Source organism: Bubalus bubalis, chromosome 5 (assembly GCF_019923935.1).
Source record: "Bubalus bubalis isolate 160015118507 breed Murrah chromosome 5, NDDB_SH_1, whole genome shotgun sequence".
In the NCBI taxonomy this organism is placed as follows: Eukaryota; Metazoa; Chordata; class Mammalia; order Artiodactyla; family Bovidae; genus Bubalus; species Bubalus bubalis.
This window is the reverse complement of record NC_059161.1, coordinates 26,618,553-26,632,454: the sequence shown is the minus strand read 5'-3', so window position 1 is coordinate 26,632,454 and position 13,902 is coordinate 26,618,553. Positions and strand designations below refer to the sequence as shown.

Here is a 13,902-nt window from a genome sequence, read left to right as displayed (position 1 = left end):
TTGTGCCTAGATTTAATTTAAGCTAAATTTGCCAACAAGGAAAGTAACTCAAGTAAAGAAACTTTTAAAACAGAAAAATGTATAAATGAGATGAGAGCTTTTAGATAAACTTTATTAAGAATAATTATAGTTAAACTGTTATAGTCAGATCTCTGTAGGTAGCAGTGGAAGGCAGTTCTTGGCAGATTCATAGGGCTTCCTGGAAAAGGAGAGATCTAACCAGTGCGTGTTTTCCAGGGATATGAAGCAGAGGAAGGACATTAAAGGGTAAGGAAGGCCCTGTCAGAAGAAACTGAACAAGAACACCAAAGGATGTAAACTTCTAGCCCAAAAAGATCATGAACTTTCATGTTTTCTGAAATAATTTTGCAAAGTGTGTTAGGGGACCCCATAACACTAGGCTATGATCCAGGTAGCCTGGATTCTCTGCTCTAAACTATTTTATGGCCTTCCAGTGAAACTAGAGCTGGTTGGTTCAGTCTCTCAGATTTGTTATTTTTTTATCATCTATAAAATGGGGGTAATATTTGTCTTACTTATCTTGCAACATTTGGTGAAGATCAAATGAAAGAATGAATGTGAAAATATTTTCAAAAGTATGAATCATCATACATCAAAAAAAGAAGAAGAAGAATTATACTTTAAGGATGTCTAAAAGAGTCTCTCCAGACTGGGGTAACTTGAATTTCTAGGGTTGTGCTAAACTAAGTGATGAAAATTTATTGAATAGCTAGGTCATTTCCAAATAAAATAAGATTTTAAAACATTAATCACTAAGCACTAACTCACTCTTACAGAGAAACTAAAGAGATTTTGGACTATTAATAATTATGCTTGGTGCCATCCTGAGATGTTCTGTATAACAAAGCAAATGTTTTTAGAAATTATCACTGGTGTTTATGTTCACCAGTCTACAGAATGCTAATATGAAGGACAGTTTATGGTTACTTAAGGCAAGTAGCATGTGTGTTTTTAGTAAAAAAAAGTGTAAAAAATGAAATTACATTTTATTAAGGAAAAAGAAAGGAGGCCTGACTTAAAGGTGGCTGTTTCTAATTGAACAAAGTGTTTAAAATACAAAGAAAAAGAGGTCTATGAAAAGTGGACCCCAAGAAAAGAATTTTGTGTTTTCTTGAGATGTTGAACTGCCCTTGATAACGGATTTTAAATTTCTTTACCTCTAAAGTGATCTGTTCTATGTTTACCTTTGAAAGCTTCTGTTACTTTGGCTAAGTGAATAACTGTTGTTTCACAGTGACCTTTTATTATCCTATCTGAATGAGTGTTATAAACCCTTTTGATATTTTTTGGCAGACCTTCCTAAAATTAAATTCTAATGAAGTTCTTTTGACCTCTAGCTGACTTTCAGGTGCTTCAGAAGGCCCATGAGACATCCTAAAGAGAGATATTAAACTGCATGTGTTTATTTGACATGTTAAATTACATGCAAAGTATTGTTGGAGGACTGATAAGTTTTCTTAGATTATACTGTATGATTGATGTTGCTAATATCAGTATCCTAAAAATTAGGTGGAAATCTTAAAGATTTGATATGTCCTGATAAAATATTGTCAATTATAGTTCTCATTATCATATTAAAGAGTTAGGTGTCACAGCAATGACCAGGTTGCTTTGTCAATTCCAATACAATCACATTTTTTTTTTTTTTTTACAATCACATTTTAAACATGCCTTCTATGATTTCACTCTGATGCCTTTGGAAGAATACTGCTACTTCTCAAAAATTTATGGAAAAGATGTTTTAACACTAACCAGATAAACAAATTTTGTTATTAACTGTAAGCTGATACACACAGGAATTTGGTTTTCTCTCTCTGTTAAGAGAACAAAGTTTTCTTAGAATGTGGCTGTTGATAACAGATTGTGAATTTCTTTGCCTTTATGTGATTTATATTTGTTTTAAAAATCTTTTGTTATTTTAGTAAAGTAAATAAGTATTATTTCACAATGATCTGTGAAGACTATGGTATGTGTAGATAAAGCTCATTCTGCTTAAACAAAATTAACACCTCACTGTCAAACTATTGCTATCCTGATGTCCTTAAAACATGGACATACCACTGAAGACTAGCTTGAAGGATTTTGAGCATAACCTTACTAACATGTGAAATGAGTGCAATTGTACAGTAGTTTGAACATTCTTTGGCATTACCCTTCTTTGGGATTGGAATAAAAACTGACCTTTTCCAGTCCTCTGAACACTGCTAAGTTTTCCAAATTTGCTGATATATTGAGTGCATCATTTTAACAGCATCATCTTTTAGGATTTGAAATAACTCAGCTGAAATTCCATCACCTCCACTAATTTTGTCCTGGTAATTTTTCCTAAGGATTCTTCACTCAAGGATGTATGGCTCTAAGTGAGTGTTCACAACAGTGTGGTTATCTGGGCCATTAAGACCCTTTTTATATAGTTCTTCTGTATATTCTTACCACCTCTTATTCCTCGATTCTGTTTTTATTACATCCCATTTCTGTCCTTGATCTTGCCCATCCTTGCATGAAATGTTCCCTTGATCTCTCCAATTTTCTTGAAGAGATCTCTAGTGTATCCCATTCTATTGTTTTTCTCTATTTCTTTGCATTGTTCTCTTAAGGCCTTGCCTCTTCTTGTTTTTCTCTGGAATGCTGCATTTAGTTGGGTATATATTTCCCTTTACAAATCTTCTACCTTTTAACAGAGGGACAAGAAGAAGAGCTGATGTAGGGCCGAAAATGAGGGCAACAGAGGGAAATTGCAGATAAGGTGGAGATCGGGTACTTTGGCTGTCACAGGGCTGTGTCCTTTCAAGTCTGGGGACTTGTGTCTAGACCTCTGAGGGTCACTGCAGGCCTGGATTTGTGCTTGTGAGTTCCTAAAAAACTAGAACTTTCTTACACTGACCTGCATTAGACTACATTGACTGACCCACCCCAACTCCAAAGGTACAGAGTGGCCAATGGCAGTTTGGAGAGAGAGTAAATAGCATCCATTCTGTTTTGTTGTTTTTAATTTTATTTTGAATTGGGGTAGAGTTGATTTGGGGCTTCACTTATGGCTCAGATGGTAAAGAATCTGCCTGCAATGCAGGAGACCCAGGTTTGATCTTTGGGTCAGGAAGATCTCCTGGAGAAGGAAATGAGAATCCGTTCCATTGCCAATCCAATCTGAGTATTCTTGTCTTGCCTGGAAAATTCCATGGAAAGAGGAGCCTAGCAGGCTACAGTCCATGGGGTCACAAACAGTCGGACACTATTGAGTGATTAACAATGTGTGACTAACAACTGAGTGACTAACACACACATAGCAGATTTACAAACAATGTTGTGACAGTTTCAGGTAAACAGTGAAGGAACTCAGCCATACATGTACATGTATACATTTTCCCCCATACTTCTCTCCCACCCAGGCTGCCACCTTACATTGAGCAGAACTCCATGTGCTATACGGAAGCTCCTTGCTGGTTCTCCATTTTAAATACTGCAGTGTGTACATATCCATCCCAAACTCTCTAACTACCCCTTTCTCCTATCCTTCCCCCAGGGAAACCACTCTCTAAGTCTGTGAGTCTCTTTCTGATTTGAAAGTAAGTTCATTTTTATCATTTCTTTTTAGATTCCACATATAAGGGATGTCATACCATATTTATCCTTCTCCGTCTGACTTATTTCACTTGGTAATTAATGTCCATTCTGGATGCAAAGATGAGATGCAGTTTGGGTGGTAAGTGGAGGATCCCCCATCTTGGCTGAGGCCAAGGAAAGGGATGAATGTTCTTTGGAAATTTGCAATTTAGTCTTCTCATACATCACAGCCTTCAGACTTTGAGAATTGTGCTTTACAGAAGGAAATGAGAAACTATGAGGCCTAGTACCGTGTTGTTGTCATCCAAGTGATACCAGGTTGTCTGCTTTGATCCATAGAAATGTCATGGGAGATGAAAGTCAAAACACATCACTTTGGTTGCCTGACACAGATCAAGGAGGAACATAGGGACCTGCAGTGGCTTCAGTGGCCCTGGCCTGGCCTCCCCTTTGTGGGAAAACTTCTTTACTGTCCAGAGCTGAGGACAGTAGGAACCAGTGAAGATGCTGATGGGTAGAGTGACTGCCCCACTCCAGTACTTTTGCCTAGAAAATTCCATGGACGGAGGAGCCTGGTAGGCTGCAGTCCATGGGGTCGCTAAGAGTCAGACACAACTGAGCGACTTCTTTCACTTTTCACTTTCATGCATTGGAGAAGGAAATGGCAACCCACTTCAGTGTTCTTGCCTGGAGAATCCCAAGGACGGGAAGCCTGGTGGGCTGCCGTCTATGGGGTCGCACAGAGTCGGACACAGCTGAAGCGATTTAGCAGCAGCAGCAGCAGCAGAGTGACTGCATGTTGTGGGATCATGTGTTAATGAGCCCTCAGTGTACTTTCTTCTCAGTTTTACTTTGAACCAAAAATTACTCTAAAAAAGAAAATCTAGTTTTACAAATATAACTGTAACCCTTCCTGCTCTAAAATTTTATTATACTAAATATTTTCTAAAGTAGAAGAAAAACTAATGCTCATTGATTGTCAAAATCAGTTTCTAAGTCCTATGTTTTTGAGATGCCTAACCAAGTTAAACATTTTGAAGAATCCACATTAAAATAAAACTAAAATTTTAAAAATTAATTAAAACTCCAAACAAAACAGTTATATCCTTTATAACTTTTTGAAGAGCATTTATATCTTAGGTATTTAAATGAATATTATTTAGTCACACAATTATTTAGTAAACTAGCATTTACAGAAAAGTGACTTCCCAGGTGACTCAGTTTGTAAAGAACCAGTGTATGATGCAGGAGACACAGGAGACTGGGGTTTGACCTGGGTCTGGACAATCCCCTGGAGGAGGAAATGGCAACCCACTCCTATATTCTTGCCTCATGGAGGGACCAAGGCAATCACAAGGACTGCTCATGTCCAGGGTCATGGCCTGAGTCAGTAGTGAGGCTCCTCCTGGGGTCTGCACTCGAGTGGCTCACTGTACACAGCATGTTCCTCTCAGTGTGTATAAACCCCCTGAACAGCCCCAGAAGTGAGCAAGAAGGTCAGAGATGCCCCATATAGAATAAGGAACTGGTGGGAGTGTTAAGGTTTTAGATCATAGACAACTTAGTGGCTTTAAAAAAAAAATCAGTGTTTGGAAATTCCCATGGTATGAACTGAAAAATTAAGACAATATATCATGCACAGCAGCAGCAGTAGCCTTACAGTGAGGGTCTCTTTATTTCTGACAATTTATTTATAACTATCTACCCAGGGATAGCTTCAACATGTGAGTCTCAACCTCAAATCCACCTAAAGAAATTTAGGTTCCTATTTCTGACTCTACAGGACACATGTCCACAAATATTCCATTACCACAGAGACTACATTTCCCCCTGCAATCTTGCTCCCTGAAAGATCACATTTCCTTTTCACATTCACATTGAGAAGATGTCTGACACCAAGGGTCTGTTTTCCCTTCACAATGTACTTTGTCCTAGATTTCAGTTCCCAAGTACTCAGAAGAAAGATTTTCACTGATGCACCCAACTAGGTAAGGGTTTTATTGCTGTATATGATGGGCTCAGGTTGACAGAATGTGTTATCTCCACAGTGTGGACAGGGGGTGAAGCAAATCCAGATGGTCCTGGGACGTCCCAAGTCCTTCAGAATCTCCAGCAGTCCAGTCCGACACTGGGCAAGTCTACTTGGTTGGAGGATTCCCTGAGAGCTGAAACTCTCCTGAGGGGCAGTGTACAGCTCTCCACTTAAACTGGGCAGTCCAGAGGTGTGTTGCAGCATCTTCTCCATTGTGGCCATGGAGAAGAAGTTTCCACGCAGACTAAAGGATGTGAGGTGGATGCAGAGGCTCAGGGCTGACAGAGGGAATTCCAGGTGGAAGTCCTTGATCCCACATTGCTCTAGGTACAGCTCCTGGAGAGTGGCTGAAACTTTCTCCAGCAGAGCTGGGAGGAGCTCAGGACTAGAGTAGGTCATCATAACACCACTCAGATTCAGGCCCTTTAGCTGACTAACTTTCGGGCTCTGGGACAGATGGGTCAGGTCTGAATCTGTAAGGAGGCAGCGAGTTATCGCAAGGGTGTCCAAGGGGGTCATCAGGCACCTGGGGAGAAAGAGAGGAATTAGGTCTTAGAAACTGAGGTGGAATTTGACTGCAAGTTGAGAGACAAGTGATCTGCCCAAGCCCAAGTTTGGTCAAATCATCCAATAAGGATTAATACCCAGAATGACCAATCTCATTGCAGTCAGTCATTTCACCTTCTCTTTGTGACTGGGTCAAGTACATAGAATCTTTTTTTTTCCCTTATTAGCAGATATTTTTATTCATGAAAAAGATCAAGCTATCAATTTTTTTTAGGTTGACATTTTAAGGAATTTTCTTTTATTTTTTAATTTATTTTAATTGGAGGCTAATTACTTTACAATAGTGTGATGGGTTTTGCCATACATTCACAAGAATCAGCCATAGGTGTACATGTGTTCCCATCCTGACCCTCCCTCCCACCTCCCTCCCCATCCCATCCCTTAAAGTATATAGAATCTTAAAAGCTCTCTCTCCTCACTACTCAAGCAGAGTAAAACTTACTTTGCTTCCTTATGAGGATGAATGAAGACAATGGAATGCACTAGGACAAGCTCAGAGGAGAGCCTGACATCTTACTTCAATCAATAGTGGACATCACCAAATGTTAATAGTAAGAGATACACTTAAAATGCTTCCTAGGCCGGCTTCATCCCATCAGGCTTTGGCCCTGGACACCCATCTCAGGCAGGTGAGGCTTCTGGGTGACATGTGTAGAGGACCAACCTGGGCAATATCCCATGACATCCACTGAGGTTGACAGTCTTCAGGGGCTCACCTACATCCCTGCTTTATCTACAAACTATCTACCAAATTTTATGATCCCTTTGACCCCTGCTCTATTACTATCAACTTCAGGATCATGTATTTTCCATATATTAATTGCATTATCTGGATCCACAAACAAGCTTTTACACATAGCGTATTTGATTCCCTGCCCCCTCCGTGGTATCAGGTTTTTTTTTTATATATAAATTCATTTATTTTAATTGGGGGCTAATTAGTTTACAACATTATATTGGTTTTGCCATACATAGACATGAATCGGCCACAGGTGTACATATGTTCCCCATCCTGAACCCCTCTCCCACCTCCCTCCCCATCCCATCCCTCTGGGTCATCCCAGTGCACCAGCCCCGAACATCTTATATCATGCATCAAACCTGGACTAGCGATTCGTTTCACATATGATATTATACATGTTTCAATGCCATTCTCCCGAATCATCCCACCCTAGCCCTCTCCCACAGAATCCAAAAGACTGTTCAATACATCTGTGTCTCTTTTGCTGTCTGGCATACAGGGTTATCATTACCATCTTTCTAAATTCCATATATATGCGTTAGTATACTGTATTGGTGTTTCTCTTTCTGGCTTACTTCACTCTGTATAATAGGGTCCAGTTTCATCCACCTCATTAGACCTGATTCAAATGCATTCTTTTTAATGGCTGAGTAATACTCCATTGTGTATACGTACCACAGCTTTCTTATCCATTCATCTGTTGATGGACATCTAGGTTGCTTCCATGTCCTGGCTATTATAAACAGTGCTGTGATGAACATTGGGATACACATGTCTCTTTCAATTCTGGTTTCCTCAGTGTGTATGCCCAGTAGTGGGATTTCTGGGTTGTATGGAAGTTCTATTTCCAGTTTTTTAAGGAATCTCCACACTGTTCTCCATAGTGGCTGTACTAGTTTGCATTCCCACCAACAGTGTAAGAGGGTTCCCTTTTCTCCACACCCTCTCCAGCATCTATTGCTTGTAGACTTTTGGATAGCAGCCATTCTGACTGGTGTGAAATGGTACCTCATTATGGTTTTGATTTGCATTTCTCTGATAATGAGTGATGTTGAGCATCTTTTCATGTGTTTGTTATCCATCTGTATGTCTTCTCTGGAGAAATGTCTGTTTATTTCTTTGGCCCATTTTTTGATTGGGTCATTTATTTTTCTGGAATTGAGCTGCAGGAGTTGCTTGTATATTTTTGAGATTAATTCTTTGTCAGTTGCTTCATTTGCTATTATTTTCTCCCATGCTGAAGGCTGTCTTTTCACCTTGCTTAGAGTTTCCTTTGTTGTGCAGAAGCTTTTAATTAGGTCCCATTTGTTTATGTTTGCTTTTATTTCCAATTTTCTGGGAGGTGGGTCATAGAGAATCCTGCTGTGATTTATGTCAGAGAGTGTTTTTCCTATGTTCTTCTCTACGAGTTTTATAGTTTCTTGTCTTATGTTTAGATCTTTAATCTATTTTGAGTTTATTTTTGTGTATGGTGTTAGAAAGTGTTCTAGTTTCATTCTTTTACAAGTGGTTGACCAGTTTTCCCAGCACCACTTGTTAAAGAGATTGTCTTTAATCCATTGTATATTCTTGCCTCCTTTGTCAAAGATAAGGTGTCCATAGGTGCGTGGATTTATCTCTGGGCTTTCTATTTTGTTCCATTGATCTATATTTCTGTCTTTGTGCCAGTACCATACTGTCTTGATGACTGTGGCTTTGTAGTAGAGCCTGAAGTCAGGCAGGTTGATTCCTCCAGTTCCATTCTTATTTCTCAAGGTTGCTTTGGCTATTCAAGGTTTTTTGTATTTCTATACAAATTGTGAAATTATTTGTTCTAGCTCTGTGAAAAATACCATTGCTAGCTTGATAGGGATTGCATTGAATCTATAGATTTCTTTGGGTAGTATACTCACTTTCACTATATTGATTCTTCCAATCCATGAACATGGTATTTTTCTCCATTAGTGTCCTCTTTGACTTCTTTCACCAGTGTTTTATAGTTTTCTATATATAGGTCTTTTGTTTCTTTAGGTAGATATATTCCTAAGCATTTTATTCTTTTCATTGCAATGGTGAATGGAATTGTTTCCTTAATTTCTCTATTTTCTCATTATTAGTGTATAGGAATGCAAGGGATTTCTGTGTGTTGATAGGGTATTTGAAATAGGCTTATAGTGGTCACAGAACTGGAGGGCACACAGCTTCAGTTTATAAATGCAGGCCTGGTTGAGTTGTCCATCTTTGATGCCACATTCCCTTACCCATTTTCCTAAGTCATCTAGGAAAGATAACGCTAACTAAAAAGGAAATCAAATACCCACCCCACTATATTCTAACCCCTAGTCTATAGCTTCCTAACAGGCTGTCCCTTTCCAGAACTTCTGTCCCAGTTTGGACCCCTACCTTGATTTGATGGTTGTGTGATAGCACATTTTGGGATAGAACAGCAAAGAAGATAGTGCATTTGATATCCTAGTGTTGTTTGCTGTTACCTGGCCAGCCATGCACACTCACCTGAGCATCTGGTCCAGGCAGCCTTCAAGGTAGAAGGGGGATTCCAGATGAAGATCCTGGAGGTGGTGCAGCCTCAGGAACTGAGATGTAATTTTGACAATGTGCTGCTTGTCCTGCTCCCTGGGAGCTGGCGGGTGAATGTGGGAGATGAGGAGTCTCTGCACTTTGCTTATCTGGCCCAGGAGAGGAGCAAACATGGCCAGGGTGGGCAAATACCAGGTGCAATTCACATGTACCTCCTGGATACAGTCCAGTCGCACCATGCTCAGCACCTTCATAATATTTTCCATGGGAAATGAAAGAATGCTTAGTTTCTTACAGCACAGGTGTATGGAAGCTTTTCTCTCCTCCACCCACTTTAGGAGGTAGGTGAGGAATCCATCCATGCTCCTTTCCTTGAGGTGAAGTTCTATGAACACCTCGAAGGGAATCAAGGGCTTCTCGGCCCTCAAACTGTCCACAACCCCTGGTGCCATTGATGAGCTTGAAGACACATGGATCTTGGATCCAGACCACATTCTCCAGAAGTCCTGGCCAGAATTCCTTAAATCCAGCACCTGCAATTTGCACCTCCTGTGGGGAAACAGCAGATTGGCAAGGATGATTTAAGATCCACACAAAATTTAGGCAACACTCTGACTTCCCACCTGAACTTTTACTTCATATTCCTGATATCACCTGCTGCCTTGCCCCCTTCTTCTGTCTCTGCCTCACCTTCCTTCATCTCCTTTTCCTCTTTCATTTCTCCTAGCTTTATACTTCTAGTGCCCTTATGCATCCCTGGGAGGAGGCTGGGACATACTTTAAGATTCCCTTGCGTCTTGGACACTGATGCACTGCTGAAAGACATGTGCTTAGTCCCTTCAGTCATGTCTAACTCTTTTGTGACTCCTTGGGTTGTAACCCAGGTTCCTTTGTTCATGGACTTTTCCAGGCAAGAATACTGGAGTGGGTTGCTATGCCCTCTTCCAGGGGATCTTCCTGACACAGGGATTGAACCCATGTCTCCTATGTCTCCTGCATTAGCAAGCAAGTTCTTTACCACTAGTGCTACCTGGTATTTCTCAAAGTGAGCTCAGCAATGGCCACATCTCTGTATCTCTTCATTGGCATCATCAGAGGCCACTGGCCCATCGATTTGCTATCTACTCTCCTGACTTCCCTGATAACTCAGTTGTTACAGAGTCTACCTGAAATGCAGGAGACCCTGGTTCTATTCCTGGGTCGGGAAGATCCACTGGTGAAGAGACAGGCTACCCATTCCAGTATTCTTGGACTTCCCTTGTGGATCAGCTGGTACAGAATTTGCCTGCAGTGCAGGAGACCTGGGTTTGATCCCTAGGTTGGGAAGGTCCCCTGGAGAAGGAAAAGGCTACCCACTCCAGTATTCTGGCCTGGAGAATTCCATGGACTACAGTCCACGGGGTTGCACGGAGTCAGATGTGAGTGAGTCACTCAGTTGTGCGACTTTCACTCACTTCACTCCTGACTTTGGCTGTCTCTTCAGGACTGCCCATATCTTACCAGGTTACCTGCATCCGACTCACCTGGGCTGATCCTTCTGTGCAAGCAGGACATCAAGGCCATCCAGGACTGCTTGTAAGGTTCCCAAATGAGGTGTCTGCACCAGGCCTCCCAGAGGCAAGCGGACAAAGGGCCAGGCTTGCACCAAGGCCTTTAAGGTCTTTCTGTGTCTTCCACAGAATGCTTCCATGAAGAGCGGGGGGAAGAGCTCGATGGGCAGATACTCCAGAGCAGAAATTGCCAAGGCCTCATTGGCTAGTAGGCTCTTTCCTGTGAGGTTCAGGAGTCTCAGGGGGTTCTGGACACTCATCCTGAATCTGCTCCTAAAGGAATCCTGTGAGAACTTGCAGGGAACAAGGCATCTTTCTCAGGTAAGCATGAACACCCCTTCATCTTTCTCTCCACCCTTCAGAGGAACTTACAGTCAAAGTCACTGCTCTGGCAGTGGTGGAAGAGCCTCAGTTTTTGTACAATTTCACTCTGGGCTCAGTGGGCAGAAAACCATAGCTCTGCCCCTACAGGCACCAGAACAAGCATCTCAGAAAGACCAAGGAGGAAGAAACACAACCCACTAATCCATCCATTTCCATCCACTACTTTGCTCATGGGAAACTTATACCATGAGTTGAATGTTAAGCTCCATCTTTTTAAGGGGAAGAAAACTTTAAATCATCACTTATAGCCTAAAACTATGGGATTAATAGCTTCATGTACCCAACACAGCCTTTACCCTCAGTTCCCACAGTTAACATGCTGGGATGAAACAGATACTCCTTATATGAATGCTACTTGCACAAACTATTTTCAATGTTGAGAAATAAAATTTCAAAAATTTAGATGTTTTCTTTGAAAAATAAAAGCTTGTTGATTAAGATATTTTTAAATGACATAAACCAAAGCACAAATTCAGATGTTTGGGATTAAGGCAAAATTACACGTAGAGGCAAAACCAAAGCCTTACGTTTACACATCTGGAAAGAAAGAAAAAGGAAAATCTCCTTGACATCCATAGCTGCACACCACCAGTGGAAACCTGCTGACCATAGGTAAGATGAGGGTGTCCTTTGCTGAGGTCTGTAACTTACCAGCTCTGCTGTGGTTGGCAGTGTGCTCAGATGGATCCCAGGCAGTGACTCCAGAGAAAGAAACTTCTGCACCTCTTCTTTGATGCCTGGGGTTTTTATAAGCCTTTCTGATCACATCATTTCCCTGTCCAACTGCTACCATCCAATCAGAAAGTGATGCCTGATTAGATTTGGGACTGTCCTCCAGGAAAATCCTGATCAGATCTTCACATATAACCAGATGAATTGATTTAGTCAGATATTCATTCAGGAGGGAATATATGGGGGGGAGAGGAATCAAAGACTCAATCATGGATTCACTCCTGGAACATTGATTTTCACTAGTAGGTCACTTCTGGGGGCTTCCCAAGTATCTGAGTGGTAAAGAATCTGCCTGCCAAGCAGGAGACTCAGGTTCTGCCGAGGTTGGGAAGATCCCTGGGGAAGGAAATGGCAACTCACTCTAGCATTCTTGCCTGGGAAATCCCATGGACAGAGGAGCCTGGTGGGCTATAGTCCATGAGGTCGCAAAAGAGTTGGACACAACTTAGCACTAAACAATAACAACAAATGGGGTCTGTTATAGCCATGGGTGTGAGACAGGAAAGCCATTATTTGTTCCTGCCATTGGAAAGCTAAAATGAAGTTTGAAAGCATCATTATATTGTTTGGGAATGCTTTGACAGATCGATATACACAAAATGTCCCACTATTAGAGCAGCTTCAAAAACATGGTAGTGTCATTCCCAAAGGAAACAACATAAATTCCTCTGTGTCAAGTTGTCACTTTGGCTTTACATCAGAAATAGCAGATCATAAGCCCATTAAAAGGAGCAAGGGAAATGCAATTGGGCATATGCTTGGTTCTCTGGGCTTAAGCCAAGGCTTCTCTGAAAGAGCTGGCTCTAAATCACAATAAAGAGTAAGGGTGGGGACTGGGTAGTGAGTCAGGGGGCTGGGCGTGGGGGGGGTGGTGTTCCTAAAGGGTCCCTGTGAATGACACAGTGTAAAATATCATTTGTCTTTTTTTTTTGTTGTTTTTTGTTTTTCCTCTTGGAGAACAAAAAGAATAAAAAGATTTTTGGTGGGGTTTAGCAATTAAAACCCTTTTACAAATCACTGCCTTATCGTGACAAAAAGGCTTGCATAATTCAGTGAAACTATAAGCCATGCCATGCAGGGGCACCCAAGACAGATGGGGCATAGTGGAGAATTCTGACTAAACATGATCCACTGGAGGAGGGAATGGCAAACCATCCCAGTATACTTGCCGTGAGAACCTCATGAACTGTATAAAAAGACAAAAATATACGACACTGAAACATGAGCTCCCCAGGTCAGAGGTGTCCAATATGCTACTGGGAAAGAGCAGAGGACAACTACTAACAGCTTCAGAAAGAATGAAGCAGCTGGGCCAAAGTGGAAATGATGCTCAGCTGTGGGTATTTGGTGAAAAACGTAAAATTTGATGCTCTAAATAACAGTATTGCATAGGAACCTGGAATGTTAAGTCCAGGAATCAAGGTCGAGATGGAGATGACCATCTTAGGAATCAGTGAACTAAAATGGGTGGGACTGGGTGAATTTAATTCAGATGACCATTATAGCTACTACTGTGGGCAAGAATCCCATAGAAGAAATGGAGTAGCCCTCACAATCAACAAGAGTCCAAAATGCAGTACTTGGGTGCAGCCTCAAAAACAACAGTGTTCTTGATTCATTTTCAAGGCAAACCATTCAACATCACAGTAACCCAACCACTGGTGCCAAAGAAGGTGAAGTTGTCCAGTTCTATGAAGACCTACAAGACCTTCTAGAACTAATAACAAGAAAAGATGTCCTTTTCATGATAAGGGATTGGAATGCAAAAATAGGAAGTCAAGAGATGCCTGGAA

The 13,902-nt window shown here is 41.2% G+C and overlaps 1 protein-coding gene across 1 annotated transcript; it reads right to left on the bottom strand.

The window, feature by feature from the left end:
• Positions 1–5,236: 5,236 nt before the first annotated feature.
• On the bottom strand, positions 5,237–12,104 carry LOC102396745 (melanoma antigen preferentially expressed in tumors-like). Its single transcript, XM_006074462.3, has 4 exons — positions 12,029–12,104; positions 10,967–11,286; positions 9,420–9,992; positions 5,237–6,143 (listed from the first exon to the last, which is right to left on the bottom strand). Exons 2-4 carry the CDS (start codon positions 11,251–11,253, stop codon positions 5,570–5,572), a joined length of 1,434 nt encoding a protein of 477 aa, XP_006074524.3. The 5' UTR covers positions 11,254–11,286; positions 12,029–12,104; the 3' UTR covers positions 5,237–5,569.
• Positions 12,105–13,902: the final 1,798 nt, after the last annotated feature.

Excerpts from the sequence above, each read along its gene's own strand:
- LOC102396745 (XM_006074462.3), bottom strand. The coding sequence starts at position 11,253 with ATGAGTGTCCAGAACCCCCTGAGACTCCTGAACCTCACAGGAAAGAGC. Across the intron at positions 9,993-10,966 it reads GCACAGAAGGATCAGCCCAG|GAGGTGCAAATTGCAGGTGC; the intron begins GTGAGTCGGATG and ends GTTTCCCCACAG. Across the intron at positions 6,144-9,419 it reads TGCCTGGACCAGATGCTCAG|GTGCCTGATGACCCCCTTGG; the intron begins GTGAGTGTGCAT and ends CTTTCTCCCCAG.